The sequence below is a fragment of the Hypanus sabinus genome, chromosome 2, assembly GCF_030144855.1.
Source record: "Hypanus sabinus isolate sHypSab1 chromosome 2, sHypSab1.hap1, whole genome shotgun sequence".
Taxonomy (NCBI): domain Eukaryota; kingdom Metazoa; phylum Chordata; class Chondrichthyes; order Myliobatiformes; family Dasyatidae; genus Hypanus; species Hypanus sabinus.
In genome coordinates, this window is record NC_082707.1 from 115,173,029 (window position 1) to 115,197,358 (window position 24,330).

A 24,330-nucleotide genomic window follows, 5' to 3' on the forward strand; every position below is an offset into this window, starting at 1 on the left:
AGTTAGTGGCCACATTATCCGTGGCATCAGTCTGTACTGCAAGCACCACAACTTCAACTTGCCAGGCAAGCCACATTGTCGACAGACATCAGACCTCTGCTGATCTGTTCTCCTGTCTCTTGAACCCTCTTGGTGTCCCCCAGCTCCTCTGTCTACCATCGCCCGAGGCTCTTAACTGGTTGGTCCTGAATGGATGGAATCTCCTCTCCACAAAGGGTGAAATGAAAGTCAACCAGCTTTCCTCTCCTAAGAACAAGGCTCCTTGACTTCTTGGTCTTGAACTTCATTCTTCCCCAATCTATCAGCTCCTCGAGTCTAGATAGTATACTTTCCACTGCCTCCATGCTAGGACCCAAAAGGGTGAGATCGTCCATGAACGCACGTATTGGTGGCAACTCCCCTCCGCCATCAAGTGCGACAACTGGGCCCATTGATTCTGCAGCCCTCACAATGACCTCCATGGCTAACACAAACAGGATGGGTGAAATCGCACATCCCATTGGGATACCAATCTCCAAGCTCTGCCACCTAGTTGTAAACTGCTGAGTGGAAAACCTCATCTGGAAATCGTAGTACTGCTTAACCAAGTTCCTCACCTTAGCAGGAATCCATAGGAATTCCATCGCAAACTCAATCAAGACATGGGGAACAGAACCATACTCATTTACAAGATCAAGCCAAACTACAGCCAGATTTCTTCTCAACCTTTTCGACTCCTGGATGACATGCCGTATCATACTAGTATGTTCAAGGCATCCTGGGAAGCCTGGTATTCCTGCCTTCTGCACAGATGTATTTACCAATCCATTCTCTATCACTAATGAAGATAATCTTTCTGCTAGAACGCCAAACATAACCTTCCCCTCTACATTCAGGAGTGAAATTGGTCAGAACAGATTCAATGTAATAGAAATCTCTTCCTTCGGGATGTATACTCCTTCAGCCTCACTCCATGACAAAGGAACAACACCTTGTCTCCACACCACCTTTAACAATCTCCACAAGTATTTCCTCAGCTCTTCACACTTCTTGAACACCTTATACGGCACTGCATTAGGGAGACAGATTCTGAAAAGATGCAATAATAACAGAGTTGTCGTGAGGGGAGATTTTAATTTCCCAAATATAGATTGGCATCTCCCTAGAGCAAGGGGTGTAAAATGGGGTGGAGTTTGTTAGGTGTGTTCAGGAAGGTTTCCTGACAGATTATGTACAAACCCCATTTCCAGAAAAGTTGGGATATTTTCCAAAATGCAATAAAAACAAAAATCTGTGATATGTTAATTCATATGAACCTTTATTTAACTGACAAAGAAAAGATTTTCAATAGTTTTACTAACCAAATTAATTGTATTTTGTAAATATACACAAATTCAGAATTTGATGGCTGCAACACACTCAACAAAAGTTGGGACAGAGTTAAAATAAGATTGAAAAGTGCATAGAATATTCAAGTAACACCAGTTTGGAAGACTCCACATTAAGCAGGCTAATTGGTAGCAGGTGAGGTATCATGACTGGGTATAAAAGTAGTGTCCATCAAAGGCTCAGTCTTTGCAAGCAAGGATGGGTCGTGGCTCACCCCTTTGTTCCAAAATTCGTGAGAGAATTGTTAGTCAGTTCAAAAGGAACATTTCCCAACGCAAGATTGCAGAGAATTTAAGTCTTTCAACATCTACAGTACATAATATTGTGAAAAGATTCAGAGAATTCAGAGACATCTCAGTGCTTAAAGGGCAAGGTCGGAAACCACTGTTGAACGCGCATGATCTTCGAGCCCTCAGGCGGCACTGCCTAAGAAACCGTCATGCTACTGTGACAATTATAGCCACCTGGGCTCGGGAGTACTTCGGAAAACCATTGTCACTTAACACAGTCCGTCGCTGCATCCAGAAATGCAACTTGAAACTGTATTACGCAAGGAGGAAGCCATATATCAACTCTATGCAGAAACGCCCATGTGTTCTCTGGGCCCAAGCTCATCTCAGATGGACCGAAAGACTGTGGAACCGTGTGCTATGGTCAGATGAGTCCACATTTCAGCTAGTTTTTGGAAAAAAACAGGCGTTGAGTTCTCCGTGCCAAAGATGAAAATGACCAACCTGATTGTCATCAGCAAAAGGTGCAAAAGCCAGCATCTGTGATGGTATGGGGGTGCATCAGTGCCCACGGCATGGGTGAGTTGCATGTATGTGAAGGTACCATTGACTCTGGCATATATTAGGATTTTAGAGAGACATCTGTTGCCATCAAGGCGAAGTCTATGCTTATTTCAGCAGAACAATGCCAGACCACATTCTGCATGGGCTACAACAGCGTGGCTTTGTAGACACAGAGTGCGTGTGCTTGACTGGCCTGCTGCCAGTCCAGATCTTTCTCCTATTGAAAGTGTATGGCGCATCATGAAGAGGAGAATCAGACAATGGAGACCACGGACTGTTGAGCAGCTGATGTCTTATATCAAGCAAGAATGGACAAAATTTCCAATTGAAAATCTACTACAATTAGCATCCTCATTTCCAAAATGATTAAAAAGTGATTAAAAGGAAAGGTGATGTAACACAATGGTAAACATGCCTCCGTCCCAACTTTTGTTGAGTGTGTTGCAGCCATCAAATTCTAAATTTGTGTACATTTACAAAATACAATTAAGTTGGTCAGTAAAACTATTGAAAATCTTTTCTTTGTACTTTTGTCAGTTAAATAAAGGCTCACGTGAATTAACACATCACAGATTTTTGTTTTTATTGCATTTTGGAAAATATCCCAACTTTTCTGGAAATGGGGTTTGTAGATAAGCCTGCAAGAAGAGAGGCTGTACTTGATTTAGTATTGGGAAATTAACCTAGTCAGGTGTCGGGTCTCTCAGTGGGAGAGCATTTTTGAGATAGTGATCATAATTACATCTTCTATACCATAGCATTGGAGAGGGATAGGAACAGACAAGTTAGGAAAGCATTTAATTGGAGTAAGGGGAAATATGAGGCTATCAGGCAGGAACTAGGAAGCATAAATTGGAAACAGATGTTCTCAGGGAAATGTACTGAAGAAATATGCCAAATGTTCAGGGGATGTTTGTGTGGGGTTCTGCATAGGTACATTCCAATGAGACAGGGAAAGGATGGTAGGGTACAGGAACCGTGACGTACAAAAGCTGTTGTAAATCTAGTCAAGAAGAAAAGAAGAGCTTACGAAAGGTTCAAAAAACTAGGTAATGACAGAGATCCAGAAGATTATAAGGCTAGCAGGAAGGAGCTTAAGAATGAAATTAAGAAAGCCAGAAGGGGCCATGAGAAGGCCTTGGCGGACAGGATTAAGAAAAAACCCCAAGGCATTCTACAAGTATATGAAGAGCAAGAGGATAAGACATGAGAGAATAGGACCAATGAAGTATGACAATGGAAAAGTGTGTATCGAACTGGAAGAGATAGCAGAGGTATTTATGCATATCTTGCTTCAGTATTCAACTATGGGAAAGGATCTTGATGATTGTAGTGATGACTTACAGCGGACTGAAAGGCTTGAGCATGTAGATATTAAGGAAGGGGATGTGCTGGAGCTTTTGGAAAGCATCAAGTTGGCTAAGTCACCAGGACTGGATGAGATGTATCCCAGGCTACCATGGGAGGTGAGGGAAGAGATTGCTGAGCCTCTGGCAATGATCTTTGCATCATCAACGGGGCCAGGAGAGGTTCCGGAGGATTGGAGGGTTGCGGATGTTGATCCCTTATTAAAGAAAGGGAGTAGAGATTGCCCAGGAAATTATTGACCGGTGAGTCTTACTTCAGTGGTTGGTAAGTTGATGGAGAAAATCCTGAGAGGCAGGGTTTATTAACATTTGGAGAGGTATAATATAATTAGGAATAGTCAGCATGGCTTTGTCAAAGGCAGGTCGTGCCTTATGAGCTTGATTGAATTTTTTGAGGATGTGATAAAAACACATTGATGAAGCTAGAGCAGTAGGTGTAGTGTATATGGATTTCAGCAAGGTATTTGATAAGGTACCCCATACAAGGCTTATTGAGAAAGTAAGGAGGCATGGGATCCAAGGAGACATTGTTTTGTGGATCCAGAATTGGCTTGCCCATAGAAGGCAAAGCATGGTTATAGACAGGTCATATTCTGTTCTCAGGAAAATGTATGGCAGAAATGTGGCAAATGTTCAAGGGATATTTGTGTGGTGTTCTGCATAGTACATTCCAATGAGAGAGGGAGAGGGTACAGGTACAGGAACCATGGTGTAAAAACACTGTTGTAAATCTTGTCAAGAAGAAAAACTTACTGTTAGAAGAATCACCCCTTGTAATAATGACCAGTGAGGCACAAAGAATCTGTATTTACTAACAAGTAACTCTTACTATTTCAACTAAAAAGCACATGAGTTCACACTCTTATCTACCTGTGCGCTCCCTGCTAAAAGCCCTGACACTCCATGAACAGTCAATGAAGAGAAAAAATATCACTCGAGAAAGGAGTCTACGCTGGCCAGGCGTTCTTTGTGGTACCAATCTCCATGTGTCCATGGGGTCCTCCTTATCCACGATGGGTGGTTTCTGGCTGCTGGAGAGTTATCGTCCCTGGATACTTGGAGCTCCTGAGTCTTGTACTGTTCCTCATCAATTGAGCCACTGGATACCCATTCCATTGGCTCAAGGTCACCTTCTTACTGATCATTGTATGGGCTACAACCAACATTGGTTCATGGTTCTGCCCACCCCAGCCTTGTGTATTTGTGCCTTTACACTCCAACTGGTCCAAACCAGTTAAATGAGGCAACCCAGAAAGAATCTAACTTGATTACTGACTGCAGGTCTGGCATCTTACATAACAAATAGCTACTCCTCTGAGAATGGTCTCAGGTTTACTGCTCTGATTAGATTGTCCTAGAGTCAAGAACCAGTAGAGTCTATGTCCTGTACATAATGGCTACTTGTTTGAGAATGGTCTCAGGTTTTCAGGTTTAGCAGATCATTACCTGAAATCTTCTGTGTCCTTATTCAGTTGCTCTGATTAGATAATCAAAGAGCAAGAATCAGTTTAGAATCCACAAAATGGGGGGGGTGTGGGGAACAAAGACAACTGGCTTGTCTGCTTCCCCTGCCCTACAGAAGAGACTGTAGTTTCTACTGGACAACATTACGAAAGGTTCAAAAAAACTAGGTAATGATAGAGATCTAGAAGATTGTAAAGCTAGCAGGAAAGAGCTCAAGAACGAAATCAGGAGAACCAGAAGGGTCCATGAGAAGGCCTTGGCAAGCAGGATTAAAGAAAATCCCAAAGCATTCTACAAGTATGTGAAGTGCAAGAGAATAAGACGTGAGAACAGAACCAATCAAATGTGACAGTGGAAAAGTGTGTATGGAATCGGAGAAAGTAGCAGAGGTACTGAATGAATACTTTGCTTAAATATTCACTACAGAATTGGCAATTTCAGGGATGACTTACAGCGGACTGAAAAGCATGAGCATATAGACATTAAGAAAGATGAAGTGCTGGAACTTCTGGAAAGCATCAACTTGGATAAATGACCGGTACAGGATGAGAAATACTCCAGGCTACTGTGGAAGGCGAGGTAGGAGATGGCTGAGCCTTTGGCAGTGATCTTTGGAGACGAGAGAAGCTCCGGAGGATTGGAGGGACGCAGATGTTGTTCCCTTTGTTATGAATGTGGAGCAACTCTGAGGGGCCGAAGGGTGCAAAGTCGCCCCCTCCTTTTTGAGAATCACAAGATCGCTAGTATTTCAGGTCTGAGACCCAGGAAATGAGAGAGATACACAGCATGTCAGGAAATGAGAGAGAGAGAGACGCAGAATACACAAGGTTTGGAATGTCTCCTAACAGATGCGGAACGGAACCACTGATTACTGCTATAGTCTCTTGGCGAAGGAACTGTATATTGAGTACTGTACTGTTCATTGAAACCCCTCAGGGGACAACCAGAGTGGTCTGGTTGAGGGATTGCATCATCACAACCTGACTGACATCTGAGACCCTGTGAGTGAGGATAAAAGACGGGTCTGGGGAACACCCCTTAGATACACCAGGAAAAACGCTAGAAATCCAGTGACAGCGTTTTATAGCGAAGCTGGTGAGAGCTTGTGTGTGTGTCCTCCCTTGCCTGGGTGGCGGGCTCATCACAGAAGAACAGTTTAGCTAAAGGACAGGTCACACTTGAACGGCCACAACAACGAGACACCGACGGATCAAAATCATAAAGGAAAATCGGCAAGGTTTTCTCTTTCTCTCTCTCCCCCCAACAATTGCAACACAGCGACAAACAAACAACAGCAGCCTGTATGAACTGAAATGAACTTTAGATTTCCATTGGACAATTCATTATCTCCTAGACAACGATAGAGCTTATTTCTTATTGATTGTTATTATACCCGCACTTTTAGGTTTAGTATTGACGACGTCTATTATCTGTATATTTGCATTGATATTATTTTTATGTATTTTTGCTAATAAATACTGTTAAAAATAGTATCATCAGACTCCAACGGACGTCTCTATTTTTGCTGGTAAGTAACCCTGTTATGGGGTTCTTAACACCTTATTTAAGAAAGAGAGTAGAGTTAGCCCAGGAAATTATAGACCAATGATTCTTACTTCAGTGGTTGGCAAATTGATGGAGAAATTCCTGAGAGACAGGATTTATGAACATTTGAGAGGCATAATATGATTAAGAATAGACAGCATGGCTTTGCCCAAGGACAGGCCATGCCTTATGAGCCTGATTGAATTTTTTGAGGATGTGACTAAACACATTGATGAAGGTAGAGTAGCAGATGTACTGTATATGGATTTCAGCAAGACATTTGATAAAGTAACCCATGCAAGACTTATTGAGAAAGTAACCAGGCATGAGATCAAAAGGGACTTTGCTTTGTGGTTCCAAAATTGGCTTGCCCACAGAAGGCAAAGAGTTCTTTTGGACAGGTCATATTCTGCATGGAGGTTGGTGACCAGTGGTGTGCCTCAGGGATCTGTTCTGGGACCCCTTCTCTTCATGATTTTTTATAAATGACCTGCATGAGCAAGTGGAGGGATGGGTTAGTAAATTTGCTGATGACACAAAGATTGGGGGTGTTGTGGATAGTGTGAAGGGCTGTCAGAGGTTACAGTGGGACATTGATAGGATGCAGAACTGGGCTGAGAAGCGGCAGATAGAGCTCAACCGAGATAAATGTGAGGTACCTCACTCCTCCCAAACGCTCTGCTCTTCACTCCCTCGGCATCAATCCCAACCTTACTATAAAACCCACTGATAAGGGGGTGGGGGCGCTGTTGTAGTCTGGCGTACTGACCTCTACCTTGCCAAGGCACAGTGACAACTCGCTGATACCTCCTCTTATTTACCCCTCGATCATGACCCCACTAATGAGCACCAGGCCACTGTCTCCCACACCACTGCCACCAACCTCATAGTTCCCACACCCCGCACTTCCCATTTCTACCTCCTACCCAAGGTCCACAAACCTGCCTGTCCAGGTAGACCCATTGTCTCAGCTTGCTCTTGCCCCACTGAACTCATTTCTGCATGCCTCGACACTGTTTTATCCACCCTTGTTCAATCTCATCCCACCCATGTTCATGACACTTCTCACACTTTGCATTTTTTCAATGATTTTAAGTTCCCCAGCCCCCACCGCCTTATTTTCACCGTGGATGTTCAGTCCCTATATACCTACATCCCCCACCAGGAAGGTCTAAAAGCTCTCTGCTTCTTTTTGGATTCCAGACCTAACCAGTTCCCCTCTACCACCACTCTCCTCCATCTAGCAGAATTAGTCCTTACTCTCAATAATTTCTCTTTTGGCTCCTCCTACTTCCTCCAAACCAAAGGTGTAGCCATGGGGACCGGTATGGGTCCCAGCTATGCCTGCCTTTCTGTTGGCTTTGTGGAGCAGTCCATGTTCCAAGCCTATACCATAAAACCATATAACAATTACAGCACGGAAACAGGCCATCTCGGCCCTTCTAGTCCGTGCCGACGCTTACACTCACCTAGTCCCACTGGCCCGCACTCAGCCCATAACCCTCCATTCCTTTCCTGTCCATATACCTATCCAATTTTACTTTAAGTGACAATACCGAACCTGCCTGTACCACTTCTACTGGAAGTACATTCCACAACAGCTACCACTCTCTGAGTAAAGACATTCCCCCTCGTGTTACCCTTAAACTTTTGCCCCCTAACTCTCAACTCATGTCCTCTTGTTTGAATCTCCCCTACTCTCAATGGAAAAAGCCTATCCACATCAACTCCATCTATCCCCCTCATAATTTTAAATACCTCTATCAAGTCCCCCCTCAATCTTCTATGCTCCAAAGAATAAAGACCTAACTTGTTCAACCTTTCCCTGTAACTTAGGTGCTGAAACCCAGGTAACATTCTAGTAAATCTCCTCTGTACACTCTCTATTTTGTTGATATCTTTCCTATAATTCGGTGACCAGAACTGTACACAATACTCCAAATTCAGCCTTACCAATACCTTGTACAATTATAACATTACATCCCAACTCCTATACACAATGCTCTGATTTATAATGGCCAACATACCAAAAGCTTTCTTCACCACCCTATCCACAAGATTCCACCTTCAGGGAACTGTGCACCATTATTCCTCAATCAGTCTGTACTACTGCATTCTTCAATGCCCTACCATTTACCATGTATGTCCTATTTGGATTATTCCTACCAAAATGTAGCACCTCACACTTATCAGCATTAAACTCCATCTGCCATCGTTCAGCCCACTCTTCTAACTGGCCTAAATCTCTCTGCAAGCTTTGAAAATCTGCTTCGCTATCCACAACGCCACCTACTTTAGTATCATCTGCATACTTACTAATCCAATTTACCACCCCATCATCCAGATCATTAATGTATATGACAAACAACATTGGACCCAGTACAGATCCCTGAGGCACACCACTAGTCACCGGCCTCCAACCTGACAAACAGTTATCCACCACTACTCTCTGGCATCTCCCATCCAGCCACTGTTGAATCCATTTTACTACTTCAATATTAGTACCTAACAATAGAACCTTCCTAACTAACCTTCCATCCGGAACCTTGTCAAAGGCCTTACTGAATTCCATACAGACAACATCCACAGCTCGTCAACTTTCCTTGTAACCTCTTCAAAAAATTCAGTAAGATTTGTCAAACATGACCTTCCATGCACAAATCCATGCTATTCCTAATCAGACCCTGTTTATCCAGATAATTATTTCTACTATCTCTAAGAATACTTTCCATTAATTTACCCACCACTGACATGAAACTGACAGGCCTATAATTGCTAGATTTACTCTTAGAACCCTTTTTAAAAAATGGAACAACATGAACAATACGCCAATCCTCCGGCACCATCCCCGTTTCTAATGACATTTGAAATATTTCTGTCAGAGCCCCTGCTATTTCTAACTTCCCTCAAGGTCCTAGGAAATATCCTGTCAGGACCCAGAGATTTACCCACTTTTATATTCCTTAAAAGTGCCAGTACTTCCTCCTCTTTAATCATCATAGTTTCCATAACTTCCCTACTTGTTTCCCTTACCTTACACAATTCACTAAGGAGAAGGATATTGAATACTGAAGAAATTGCTCAAAACCTCCCCCATCTCTTTCAGCTCCACACATAGCTGTCCACTCTGATTCTCTAAGGGACCAATTTTATCCCTCACTATCCTTTTGCTATTAATATAACTGTAAAAACCCTTCGGATTTATTTTCACCTTACTTGCCAAAGCAACCTCGTATCTTCTTTTAGCTTTTCTAATTTCTTTCTTAAGATTCTTTTTACATTCTTTATATTTCTCGAGCACCTCATTTACTCCATGCTGCCTATATTTGTTATAGATCTCCCTCTTTTTCCAAACCAAGTTTCCAAACCTTGAAAACCATGGCACTCTCAAACTTTTAACCATTCCTTTCAACCTAACAGGAACACAGAGATTCTGTACCCTCAAAATTTCACCTTTAAATGACCTCCATTTCTCTATTACATCCTTCCCATAAAACAAATTGTCGCAATCCACTCCTTCTAAGTCCTTTCGCGTTTCCTCAAAGTTAGCCTTTCTCCAATCAAAAATCTCAACCCTGGGTCCAGTCCTATCCTTCTCCATAATTGTATTGAAACTAATGGTATTGTGATCACTGGACCCAAAGTGCGCCCCAACACATACATCTATCACCTGACCTATCTCATTCTCTAACAGGAGATCCAACACTGCCCCTTCTCTAGTCGGTACCTCCATGTATTGTTCTATGTATTATACAGGTATCCGCCCCCCATTTTTCCTTTGCTACATCGACAACTGCATTGGTGCTGCCTCCTGCAGGCATGCTGAGTTCGCTGACTTCATTAACTTTGCCTCCAACTTTCACCCTACCCTCAAATTTACCTGGTCCATTTCTGACACCTCCCTCCCCTTTGTTGATCTTTCTGTCTCCATCTCTGGAGACAGCTTATCTACTGATACCTATTATAAGCCTACGGACTCTCACAGCTGCCTGGACTATTCCTCTTCCCACCCTGTCTCTTGCAAAAATGCTATCCCCTTCTTGTAATTCCTCCGTCTCTGCTGCATCTGCTTTCGGGATGAGGCTTTTCATTCCAGGACGAAAGAGATGTCTTCCTTTTTTAAAGAAAGGGGCTTCCCTTCCTCCACCATCAACTCTGCTCTCAAATGCATCTCTCCCATTTCATGCACATCTGCTCTCACCCCATCCTCCTGCCACCCCACTCGGGATAGGGTTCCCCTTGTCCTCATCTACCACCCCCAACAGCCTCCAGTACAACATATAATTCTCTTACTTCCGCCACCTCCAACGGGATCCCACTACCAAGTACATCTTTCCCTCCCCCTCTTCTGCTTTCTGCAGGGTTCGCTCCCATTCACTCCCCCCATCCCTTCCCACCAATCTCCCTCCCAGCGCTTACCCTTGTAAGCAGAACAAGTGCTACACCTGCCCTTACACTTCCTCCCTTCAGGGCCCCAGATAGTCATTCCAGGTGAGGCGACATTTCATCTGTGAGTCGGCTGGTGTGATATACTGAGTCCGGTGCTCCTGGTGTAGCCTTCTATATATTGGTGAGACCTGACGCAGACTGGGAGACCGTTTTGCTGAACACCTATGCTCTGTCCACCAGAGAAAGCAGGATCTCCCACTGGCCACACATTTTAATTCCACGTCCCATTCCCATTCTGATATGTCTATCCATGGCCTCCTCTACCGTCAAGATGAAGCCACACAGGTTGGAGGAACAACATCTGATATTCCGTCTGGGTAGCCTCCAACCTGATGGCATGAACATTGATTTCTCTAACTTCCGTTAATGCCCCTCCTCCCCTTCTTATCCCATCCCTTATTTATTTATTATTCCCACTCCTTTTTTTTCTCTCCTTCTTTTCTCTCTCTGCCCCTCTCACAATTACTCTTTGCCTGTTCTCCATTTCCCTCCGGTGCTCCTACTCTCCCTTTTTTCTCCCTAGGCCTCCTGTCCCATGATCTTTTCCCTTCTCCAGCTATGTAACCCTTTTGCCAATCAACCTTCCATCTCTTAGCTTTATCCCTCCCCCCTCCTGTCTTCTCCTACCATTTTGGATTTCTCCCTCCCCCTCCCACTTTCATATCTCTTACTGTCTTTTCTTTCAGTTAGTCCTGACAAAGGGTCTCGGTCCGAAACGTCGACTGTACTTCTTCCTATAGATGCTGCCTGGCCTGCTGCATTCAACCAGCATTTTGTGTGTGTTGCTTGAACTTCCTCATGTTAAGTGTGAGGTGGTTTATTTTGTTAAGTCAAATCTGATGGCAGAATAGAGTATTAATGGTAAGACTCTTGACAGTGTGGAGGATCAGAGGGATCTTGGTGTCTGAGTCCATAGGACACAAATCTACTGCGCAGGTTGATTCTGTGGTTAAGAAGGCATATGGTACATTGGGCTTCATCAATCATGAGATTGAGTTTAAGAGCAGAGAGGTAATGTTACAGCTATATAGGACCTTGGTCAGACCCCCCCCTTGGAGTACTGTGCTCAGTTCTGGTCACCTCACTACAGAAAGATATGGAAACTATAAAAAAGGTGCAGAGGAGACTTACAAGGATATTGCCTAGATTGGGAAGCATGCCTTATGAGAATAGTTTGAGTGAACTTGGCCTTTTCTCCTTGGAGTGACGGAGGCTGATAGAGGTGTATAAGATGATGAGAGACATTGATTGTGTGGATAGTCAAAGGCTTTTTCCCAGGACTGAAGTGGCTAACATGAGAGGGCACAGTTTTAAGGTGGCTGGAAGTAGGTACAGAGGAGATGTCAGGGGTAAGTAGTTGTTTTTTAAAAAACAAATTCAGAGTGGTGAGTGCATGGTATGGGCCGTCGGAGATGGTGATTAAGGCAGATACAACAGGGTCTTTAAGGGACTCCTAGATAGGTGCTTGGAGCTTGGAAAAATAGGGGTTATGGGTAACCCTAAGTAATTTCTAAAGTAAGTACATGTTCGGCACAGCATCGTGGGTTGAAAGGCCTGTATTGTGCTGTAGGCTGTCTACGTTTCCATGTTTGTATCTTTATACCTTAATCATTACAGCCACCACCTACTTAGAAAATTGTTAAAATGCCAACGTTCCGAAAACAAGGTACTTAACATTTCATCAATTGCGAACAGGCTGAAACACAATTTTAAGTGGAATACAATTCCTTTCTGCAATTCATCACAAATTTTCAAGATCAACGGATTTACATTCATGGCCTCAGATTTGCTGACTTCCTGGGAAGTTACTTTTACAAAGTTATTGGAAATTTTATTCAACAAGCAGTAACTGTCAGAGTTAAGATGCAGTTCTTTGGATATGTCAGACTTTGAACTTAGATTCAGCAGAGCCATAGAACAAAATAGCTTTAAGATCACAAGACACAGTTGATACTCGAGTTGAAGATTCAAACTAATAATGTGAATCCCTCTTCACTGGCTCTGACTCCCGCAGTAACTCTGGTCAAAGTCTTGCCTTGACACCAGCTTTTACATGCACCACACCTGAATCCAAACAATTATTGCAGTTTGTGTTCTGAGCTTTTATTTTATTAAAGTGAACATTTATATTTGAGCTTGAAATAGTCTCTTCTTGGCACAACCTCAAGCTCTAATTTATCACACCTGCTGCATGTGGATGGCTCCACTGGAGCAAATTTTGGCACAGAAAAGTCTGCTGAGCAAACAGCCATGCATAAGCTGCAAATACTTAACCTAATGGACAGAAACTACAAAAACTGAATTGCAGCCAGCTTCAGTTATTACCATAACACTCCTTCCTCCTGTCCTTCACAGATCCAGGGACTGATAGCACCAGGACTTAATTGCTGTCTGTTAACCTGAACAAGATCCTATTTGATGGGCTTTTCATTCTATCCTCTATGACAGTAACCCAATTGCTACTTAGAACAGACAAGGTCAAAAACAGGCCCATAAATTGCAGACATCAATTACATCTGAAGTCTAAGTTGCAGAAGACAACAGTTTGTAAGTAAAAATTAGAAGCAGCAATGAAAAAAATATTGCCTATGATGTCAAAATACAAATCACATTTATTGACTCAAGTTTATAAAATCTGGCTGACTCACTGGTTCCTTTAAGCCCATCATTTTACACAGTTATAGGAATTCCTACTCTCACCTATGCTTTGAGACAATCAAAAGCAAATAAACAATTTATAGACCTGAAGCCCTGAAAATACAGCTATGGTAAGGAAACTAATTCATCTGACTGCCCATGAAGTTCATTCTTTGACCCCATAGAAGAAATAACTATTTCTGAATATTTTAAAAAGTGCTTATTGCTTCAACAAGCAAAAGTGGAGAATATGTAAAATTTGCACTTTTTGGTGATCTCATGTTTTGGGAATCTTATTTTTGAACGAGGATAATACACTTCCAAACATCAAATTCAAGCACTTTTTTTAGACTCAAGCACGCTTGTTAAGAAAGCTCCATTGACATTGCACCATCATAGTATGATTTGTTGGGTGGGTTAAGGAAAATTGAGGTCAACAGGAGTACTGTGGAGTTGAGTGAGAGTTAGTAGAGCAAGGATTGGGGATTCAGGATGGCAGGCAAGATGAGCAGAAACCCAAAGGGTTTCTTAAACCCTGGTTTAAGAAGATGCAGTACTAACTCAGGTACACTTCTACTTTCACCCCTTCCCATGCTTGGAAGTAGCAAGCATCACTCCCATATGCAGCCCTCTTCAAAGCTCTCTCAAGTGCGCAGCACTCCAATCCCACGACTTGAGTTGCTGAAATAGATTAGACTTCTGACTAAACTTCCTCTCCATATGACCACAGAAATGAAAGTTGAAAAGGATAAACAATTACTCACCCTGGGAATGCTGCTGTACAGGAAGGCTGGCATTTCTGTAGGCTGACTGTGGCGGACGGTTGAGGTAGCAGATTTCCGTCGATGAATACGGTGATGATTGTGGCTGATAAATGCTTTGCAATATCCAGTAAAACAAAGATCCTGTGGAAGAGAACAGACCATTTGTGGAAATTAGTATCAGTAACACCCTAAACAACCACTGACTGACAGATTATATTTACTGAAAAGTCATGGTGCACAGAATCAAGGCTCCAATGAACTCTGCGGGTTTCTTCCAATGCATGGGGCTTCTCTAAAATTCTTCTTATTGGTGAACACAAAATTACAAGTATCCCACCCAACAACTTGGACACAGAAAATCCATCTACCCTCAGATACATAGTAGTGAAGGAAAGGAAATCCAGCTAGCTAGAAACGTACACAGTGGGAAAAAATCTGAAAGGAAATGGCTGCAAGAGGAAATGAGAAATCCTTTAATTTTCCTGTAGATCAAATAAATGATTGAACACTTAGGACTCACATTTTGCTTGGCAGATAGTCCGAAACTCTTACCCCCCTCCCCCACCCCCTGCCCCCCTTCTCTCACTCTCGCTCCTGATTGTAACTCTGACAAGGTAAGGTCCTTTTATTAAGTATTGTTTATAAAGCATTAACATAATGGAAAATATAATCTCACCTGGAAAATTCTACTGTTGTGAACATTGGGGAAAGATGTACAAGAATCAACCCACATGATCATATCAGAACTGTTCAGGGCCTGATTCTTCACTTCACATTCACTCCAACTACGTACATGGTGGAGCCTGTAAGAAGCTTTCTGTGACAAAAAAAGAGCTAACCACCTGTAGAAAGACAACAGTAGAAATAAATATCACATAGGTAAAGGAAAAAATTGCATAGAAGAAAATCTGCAGATGCTGGAAATCCAAGCAACACACATAAAAAATTGCATGGTGGCCACGGTAATCAGCAGTTCCATCAACATTCAGTACGTACTCTAATCCCAGTTATGGCATTTGTGAATAAAAGATCTGAAAGCAATAGTGAATTGAGAAATGTTATGTGATCACAAAAATTATTGTGACAATTCCTCCAGCTACTTGATTATTGTAGACTGAGCAGCATACCCTGTTTTGCTTACACTCTTGCTGAAAAGACACTGAGGTCTCATTAGGTTTTAGTAAGACTATCTCACTGAAGTCCCTCCCATGGTCTATCTTCCATTATACATCAACGCAATGCTCCAATGCAAGAAAATCCTTTCTTAAATGTGGTAATTAAAATGGTATGCAGTATTCCTTATGGAGTCTTAAAACTGCTCTGCCAAACTGCAGCAAAATATCAAGGACAATTTAGGCCATCAAGGCTAATCTTCAAAGTTCAAAATTTATTCACTATCTAACCGGTGTTACTTGAATATTTTGTGCACTTTTCAATCTTATTTTAACTCTGTCCCAACTTTTGTTGAGTGTGTTGCAGCCATCAAATTCTAAATTTGTGTATATTTACAAAACACAATTAAGTTGGTCAGTAAAACTATTGAAAATCTTTTCTTTGTACTTTTGTCAGTTAAATCAAGGCTCACGTGAATTAACACAGCACAGATTTTTGTTTTTATTGCATTTTGGAAAATATCCCAACTTTTCTGGAAATGGGGTTTGTACATTATATGATATACAACCTTGAAATTCATCTCCTTACAGTCACAAAATAGATACCATTAAAGATTGTCAAACACCCAATGTGCAAACCAAAAGAACAAATCATGCAAACAATAAAAAAAATAAGCAAATAACATTCAGAACTGAAATTCATGTAAGTGAGTCCCAGCCACAAAGCGAGTCATCACTGCAGCCTGTCCAGGAGACCGTTAGTTGCAGGCCGCAACCTCAATTCAGCACAGAGATAAGTAAACCATGCAGAGCAGCAAGCCTGAGCCCTGCTGCCTCAATTCAGCCTGTACCGACCTTTCCAATCTGGCCGAGCACTCCATTCGCCTTCCTAATTATTTGCTGTACCTCCATGTTAACTTTGTGTTTTGTATATAGGAACACTATTGTTTTATTTTTAGGCATCTGTTAGTCTCGAGAGACCATGGATTTGTGCCTTGGAAAGTTTCCAGGGCACAGGCCTGGGCAGGGTTGTATGGGAGACCAGCAGTTGCCCATGCTGCAAGTCACCCCTCTCCATGGCACAGATGTTGTCCAAGTGAAGGGCAAGGACTGATACAGCTTGGCACCAGTTTTGTCGTGGAGCAATGTGGTTAAGTGCCTTGTTCAAGGACACAACACCCTGCTTTAGCTGAGGCTCCAACTAGCAACCTTCAGATCACTAGACCAACGTCTTAACCACTTAGCCACGCACCAACACTATATAACACTTAATCGTAATACTTCATTTAAATAATTCATTCCTCCTTACAAAGTGGATAGCCTCATATTTTCTCATTCTTCTCTATCAACTCCTTACCCACATAATTACACTAGTTTACTAAATAAAAATTAAAAATTACCCATTTATGTTATTTTCAGTTTGCTTGCCGCTCCCCTATCCATTTCAAGATATTACAATACAGATGTCTTTTCATGTAGAATCTTATAACCTGCCACCTGAAAAATCAAAAGTACTACATCTGCTTGCTCTCCTTTGCCCACAGCAAATACTGGAGACAGGTCAGGCAGCATCTATGGAAAAAAGAATTATTGTTTCAGGTCAAAACCAAGCCAGAATTGCAGAAAAACAGAAAACAAGTTGGTTTTAAGTTGCAGAGAGTGTTGGAGAGGGATAGGTTGGACAAAGGTGTACTGTATGTGATAGGGTGAAGCCATGGTTATCATGGAGATAAGCTATACAGCCATGTGTTGATGGGAGTGTTAATACAAACAAAGGAAAGCAAAACATTGCAAAACATAGGGGCATAGGCCATGTTTAGGTCATTCTGCGCTCATGGAAAAAGCAAAGCTAAGACAGTTTCACAAACAATTGGCAGAAATGGCTGGTGCTGAGAGGACAAAGAAAGCAAGTTAATTTTGGCTTTAGAACTCAATATTAAATTAAAATTACCATACATCTAAACTGAAAGTCATGCACCGTTCCTCAAGCTTGCACTAGATTTTACTTTAACAATACAGGAAGTCTCTAATGGGTCAGAGTGTGAATGGGGGTGGAAAACTGAATTAACAGGTAACAGAACAGGAATAGTCATCCCTGCAAATTGAATACAGGTGCTCCATAAAATAGCTATTGAATTGTGTTTGGTTTCGCCAATGTCCAGATGATCGTGCAGTGTATCAAATGCAATACACAAGATTAGAAATAACACAAATAAATAGCTGTTTAGTTCTCCAGATGCTGGGAAGGGAAGAGATGAATGGATAAGTATTCCACCTCCTATAGATGTATGGCAAAGTGGTTTCTGGGAACGGAAGAGCAGACAAGGACCTCAAAGTGCTCAAATAAAGGGGGAGAAAGATGGCACCTGGTGGAAATTGTAAAGGAACGAGCAGTTAACTGTAGATGTGAGAACCAAGGAAACTCTCCCTTGATCTTCCAGAAGTGGGGTGGGGTGAGTATAAGGGTGCAGGAAAAAAAATGAAATCAGTTAAGGGCTAAGTAGTTGTTTTGGTTTGCCTTCCCAATTCTAAGTGACCTTTGACCTGAAACATTAAGTTTCTTTTCAGTTGTTGCTTGGCTTGAATGCTTATAGCAGTTTTTATTTTTATTTCATCTTTTCAGTGTCTACAATTAATTTTCATCTACTTCATGCACCAGTTTGTTCCATTCTTAAATAATTTGAAGCAATAGCTTGGTTTCCACAAGGCCATGTTGACTCTGATTATCTATAATGTTTTAGATGTCCTGATATTTTCTCCTCCAATAATAACTCCAGCATTTTACCAATGACACCTTTAGCAACTGGCTTATAGTTTCCTGCTTTCTGATTCCCTGCAATCTTGAGCAACTGAGTTACATTTGCTACAGAAGCCACTTTTCAGTCCAACGTTTATTAAATCAGCATGAATGAATTCTCTGGAGTTGCAACACAACACAAGAATCACCAGCAAACTTTCCCACACAGAGGAAAAGTCGCTGATGAAGTTAATATGAAGGGACCGAGGAAGCTGTCTGTGTGTGCCACAGTGACATCTCAGCTTGAGTTAAATAGCCCCCAATTACAACAACCATCCTTCTTTATTCTCGATAGCCACACAGGAGTGAACCCAAGAGCAGGTCTGATAATGAAAATAATAAGAGATGGAAATGGATTATTCACTACCTGGCTGAAGATAGTTGCACTCACTGATGGCGGGACAATTCATTTATTCTCCTTTTGTCACATTGTATAGTTAGCCATTACCATTCATAAAAGAATGTGACAGAACAGCAGAGCTTTGATCTGAACCATAGCTCCCTCATAACTTTTAGGTTTAGTTAGCAATTCTCTGCTGCAGCTTCATGAAGAAACTGTAAAGAGCTTCATTTCTGGCATGTTTTTTGTGAACAAACTCTCCTCATTGGACTAAGGTAAATTCTTCAGGTGGCTGAGAACAATACAAGTCCAGGTAATTGTGCACAGATAATTTTAATCACCACATACAATGAGCATTAAGTAGCAAATATACTAATACAGCTTTATAACTACATGTATATTAACCCCTGCACTCACCTTGCAAGCATCCCTTGAAGCATGATATTTGACATTTCTGAAGGCGAAACGTCTATAAAACGCAGAAAAGAAAAGCAATTTCCTTCATCATTCCCTGGGCAGGAACAAAACAAAAGTCTCTTTAGAATTCTGACATTCAACAATCAAGGCCTTAAGGGGGGAAAAAAAAGAGTGCTTACCTTCTCTCCAAAACCTTACCTTTTCTATGGAAGAGAGACTGGTGGATGTGAGCTGGACAAAATGGGGACAGAATGACTCGTAACCATCTTAAAGAAAACAAATAGTATGTGTCTATAATTAGTAACAGAGCAACAATGTTCGAGACAATTAACCCCAGGCTAACCCCAACCCCAAATCCTATTCAAAACTATAACAAGTAATCAAAATCAGTGTTCCATTCAGACAAATTATTAGACAAGTTAGACAAACTGTGTCTGAATCCTTTGGTGTGTGGGTGTATATTACCAGAGGCAATCCCAGGACTCTGGTTTGATAATATTCAAGAGACAGAATTCTAGACTACATAGAAAATCAAGTATTATAAACATCAAGCAAAGTGCTAAAGCTACAGTTGCTGCTAGACTTTTGAAAACAGCAGACATTGATGAAATTAATCCAGATAGAATTTTTAAGACTTTCATTAGTTTGTGACTAATGAAAAGAACTGCATGCAGGGATTATATTAAGTAGCTGATATCACAATAAAGTAATTTATGCACTGCTAACCAAACTTTGATTTAAAAAAGTAATGAACGTTTACATATCAAATAACAATATTAACATAGTTACTGTCTGTTACATTGCTGGTGTTTAGGGCAGCAAAAACATTGACATTAATGTACTTAAATAGTAATCATTTAGTTTGATTTGCAGAGGAGATAGGTGACCTATCATGCTGACCTGTTGCGACAGTGATTGAAGTGGTTAATCTGCCCATCTCTATAAATAAGCTTTGGAATGTTGTAAGGTTTCAGAGACATGTGAAAAGGTGATTTAGTCTCTTGCCGTTCAAATAGTTCTGGGTGGTTACAGACCTGAAAAAGTAAAGACAAAACTGGCTAGACGTATGACATGAATAAACACAGGCAGCAACACAAACTAATTTGCTATATTAATTTCTAAATCTGACATCGTGCATTAAAGCTCTTATCCCTGATGGTGTACTGTGAGAAAGCACAAATCCTTAGTTTGTGCAGATTCTCCCAGGATGAAAGCAGATGCTAAGTTCGTCTAATTCAGAAAGGCAGAAATTAAAACAAAAAGGGCTCCTATCCATGATCTTCACTCACAATAAACCCAAGGATAATACTGCTGATGGTTACTGTACACCTGTTTAGCAACCAAAGTAGTGCTGGGCTCACAGATGCACGACTCACAAGCATCAGGGCAGATAGAGAAAGAGGAAGAAGTTAAACAAAACAAACAAATAAGAGGTTGGATAAACATGGATTGTTTTTCCCCTAGAACATTTGAGGTAGAGACGTAATCTTACAGAAGTTTACAAATTGTGATTGGCATTGCACGGGTAAATGGAATCTAGTTCCCAGGGTAAAATGTCAAACACTGATGGGCACAGCTTTAAGGCAAGACAGGATAAGTTAAAAGAGATATTTGGGGCTTTTTATATTATACACAAAGGTAGGTATTTAGGACACGCTGAATGGAGTGGTGGAAAAAGCAGATACCATAGTTGCATTTAAGAAGGGCTTAGAGAGGCACGTTAATATGCAGAGATTAAACTGATATGGATCATATGCTGGCGGAAGGGATTAGTTTAATTTGGCATCATGTTCAGCACAATGATCATGGTTTGCCCAACATTCTAAACATCATGTAGCCTCTGCAAAGTGGTGAGGTCCATATTGAACAGGCAACTTTTAAAGCGTTGAGGATAGAGAAAAGATGAGTTGATTATCATGTGGGGGAGCTTCAAATACAGGGAGTACTCTTTGATGGACATTACTTCATGACTATCCAGAAATATACTAGATTCTGCACAAAATATCAGATTCACCAGAGAACTCATTTTACAGTTTCCCCTTAGAAGCATCATGTTCAGCACAAACTTTAACTTGAGTGTCTGGGAGTTCAGATTCAGGTACTTAAAATGCATAACTGACTTGGTCACAGCTCTTTTAGCCCACACCAGTTCCAAGGTTTGCTTGATAAACAGTTCAGAGCTTATAGGAAAACCTGCACCACACATTCTAGTTTAACATTTCCTGTGATCACATTTATAATGGAACAACAAAAGCAAACTTGTTGAATTTACTTCCACTCTCCCCACTTGTTCACTCCTTTGTTCATTTAAAGTTTCTTTAAAGGTGGTCTCTTTTATGACAGAATTAAATAGAAAGATTATAGGAACTATACCACCAAATGCAGAAATGTGAGCAAGTGAATGAAAGGAGGTGGATTATTTAAGTATAGACAATAATCTATCTGTTAACCTTTCGAAATTGCATGACAAGGTTCATGAGACTGCTGGTGGTATTCTGGGCCTGTTGAGTGGTTCCCATGGATGACTGTAGTAGGTCTTCAATGGAAATTTTGTTCTTTAAAGCCTGATAGAGCATCTTCTGCCTGCTTTTCAATTGGCAGTACATTAGTATCTCAATCTGTATGAAACACAGAGCAGAACACTTATTTAGTGGATACAGTCAAACAGGATTCAGATTAGTGAAAACATGGTAAGTGCCATCTTTCACAAGTGTATATTTGTTGAGATACAGTGTGGCTCCATCTAGGGTACTTGTGTTTCAAAAATCTTACTGTATATAAAGCAATTTGAACACCAACAGCACTGTTACACTATTCAAATACACTATATTCAGAAATAAATTACTCATTTATATGATTACACTTTTGATATTACAAATTTTGTATTTCAGCATGGCAATAATACACCAACCAAGAGTCAAAGTCTCACAAGAGAAAGTGAAAACATTTTTGGTGGGGGGGGGGGGGGGGGGAGAGGAGAAAGAGGAAGAAATCGAAAACAATGATGACGAAATACAGGAATAACAAGCAAATCCTCTTAGACTCAAACTGATTGATATAGCAATGTAATACCATTTCAATAAAATCAGATCAGCTAACTACATCATGAAGAAATCTTGACTTACACACATTTTAAATGCAGCACAACTTCCATAAAAGGAAATCATTTTTCAAAAGTTCCACTTCCAAAAAATATTAACTCATCTGAAAACACATTCAAACCATGTAATACAACTTCACAGGTCAGAATGAACATAATTGCTGCTTGTATCAGCTTTAAAATGATGATCAGGTATTAATGGTTTGGGAACAAATCACTGTCAATTCCAAGACACTGCATCTATCATGTAATACCAGTCTTACCTTATCAGAGAGCTCATTCTCCACATCCTTCTTGATCCTCCTTAACATGAAGGGCTTGAGAATCATGTGGAGACGAGACAGCTGGTCTATAGAGATAAAATGGGAAAGCCATCAGTATTAGTTTGTGCTCTTCACTGGCACTGCCCAAACACTTTGTCAAGTACCCCTAGAGGACCTGTTCTCCAATATGCTGGCATTAAAGATCCAAACGAACTGGCAGTGACTGTTCTATCTACCCAGCACTGTCTCCAATCCAACAAAAAAATTGTGCAGCCAAACAATGGCTTGCCACACAGTCTGCTGCCCAAAAGACGAATTCAAACATATTTAATTCCAATATTAAAGAACTAAAACAAAAATTAAATGGGAATCCCTCCCATCCACCATCTAAATTTCAGTGTAATAATGAATATTCATTCTTAATCTCATTAATCTGTTAATAGCCATTGTCCATGACAGAAGGAGCTCATGTTCTTATTTCATGAAATTCAATATTATGCATGTGTGGGCTGCAAACATGGAGCTTACTTCCAAGGTTTTGCTACAGGAATAAATGTAACAAATTTGTCTCTGAGATACACTGAAGAAATCGCTATGGTCTGGCTGCAGATAATGAATATGGTAGTATAATGGGGTTTCAGATGACCAAATACTCATAAAACAGAGTGAAATTTAACAAGTTTCAGAATCAGCACCAGGTTTAATATCACTGACATCATCTTTTGAAGATACCCTTGATGCTGGAGTGGCCAGTGAAGTAAAAATTAAGGAAAGGAAATCAGGGAAAACATTTTCAAAGATTAATAACTGTGAGGACTAAATACTGCTAGAAACAAAATACCAATACAAAGATACGAGAAATGCTTTGGAAGCTATACAAGTCTGACACAAAGTAACTAAACACTGTATTATGTTTTGAAAGCAAGCACTTACTTTCATCAATGGCAGATTTATTCTCAGCATGGCTTTCAATATCCTTGGAAAACCATTCATTGAATTCATCATGTGAATCAAAGAGTGTTGGCATGATAAAATGTAGCAGCGCCCACAGCTAAGGGAAGAAGCAATATATACTGTAAACATAGTAATTTAAACATATACAAGTTCATTTACCACCTACTTCTCTCCTAGATGTTTACTAGAACAGTATTAACTACCAATTATATGCTCACTTTCAACTGATACTTAGGCTTAAAATATGGCAGAAACTACATTTTTCTTAAAACTTAATTTTCTTCTCAGCTACTCATTGTACATGCACTCAAAAAGAAAGGATAAGCAACTTGGCAACAAAAAGAACTTTCATATTCCAAAAAAAGCAATGGAGGTGAATAGTTGCTTCAGGAACATGAAAACAAGACACAAGGACACACAAGATATGGAAGAAGAGTACTCTTACAGGAATAAAATTAGGAACAAATGCCAAAAAGATAGTTCTAAACAGATTAAAGATTGTTATCCAGACCCCTTAGATACAACAAGATATACTATGGCAATTTTCCAAAAATTTTAATACTTTCACAAAATACAAATCACAACTTTTTTTTTACATCTGGAGGTATTTCATAAGCATAGCTGCCTATCTGCAATTTTGACTGAACAATGCTGGTACAAATGAATATCTGACCTCTGCCATAGTGTTCTGAATGGGGGTTCCTGTGAGCAGCAGTCGGTTGCGACACTGGAATTGAAGCAGAATCTTCCAACGAACACTGCAGAGAGAAAGGAGGTGCCTCAGACATTTCAAGCTTATACAGCTTGCAACAATCGGTAAGTCAAAAATTTATTCTGCATCCAATGGTATCATACTTCTTTGCAGTGTGGACCCAGTTTAAAGAACCCTACACTAACTCTACCAAAATTCCAACAGCAAACAAAATGAAGACTGGACAACCCACCAGAGAGCTCTGAAG

At 40.8% G+C, this 24,330-nt stretch overlaps 1 protein-coding gene across 2 annotated transcripts in view; it reads right to left on the bottom strand.

The window, feature by feature from the left end:
- Positions 1-24,330, bottom strand: part of ino80 (INO80 complex ATPase subunit) — a 232,643-nt gene that overhangs the window by 93,388 nt on the left and 114,925 nt on the right. For both annotated transcript variants that reach the window (XM_059952871.1, XM_059952861.1), the window contains exons 17-25: positions 24,045-24,129; positions 23,351-23,468; positions 22,418-22,503; positions 21,505-21,672; positions 19,955-20,088; positions 19,253-19,320; positions 19,055-19,148; positions 15,065-15,230; positions 14,389-14,529 (exon numbers count right to left, since the gene is read on the bottom strand). In XM_059952871.1, coding sequence (XP_059808854.1) covers positions 14,389-14,529; positions 15,065-15,230; positions 19,055-19,148; positions 19,253-19,320; positions 19,955-20,088; positions 21,505-21,672; positions 22,418-22,503; positions 23,351-23,468; positions 24,045-24,129 — 1,060 coding nt within the window. The remainder of the gene's footprint in view (positions 1-14,388; positions 14,530-15,064; positions 15,231-19,054; positions 19,149-19,252; positions 19,321-19,954; positions 20,089-21,504; positions 21,673-22,417; positions 22,504-23,350; positions 23,469-24,044; positions 24,130-24,330) is intronic.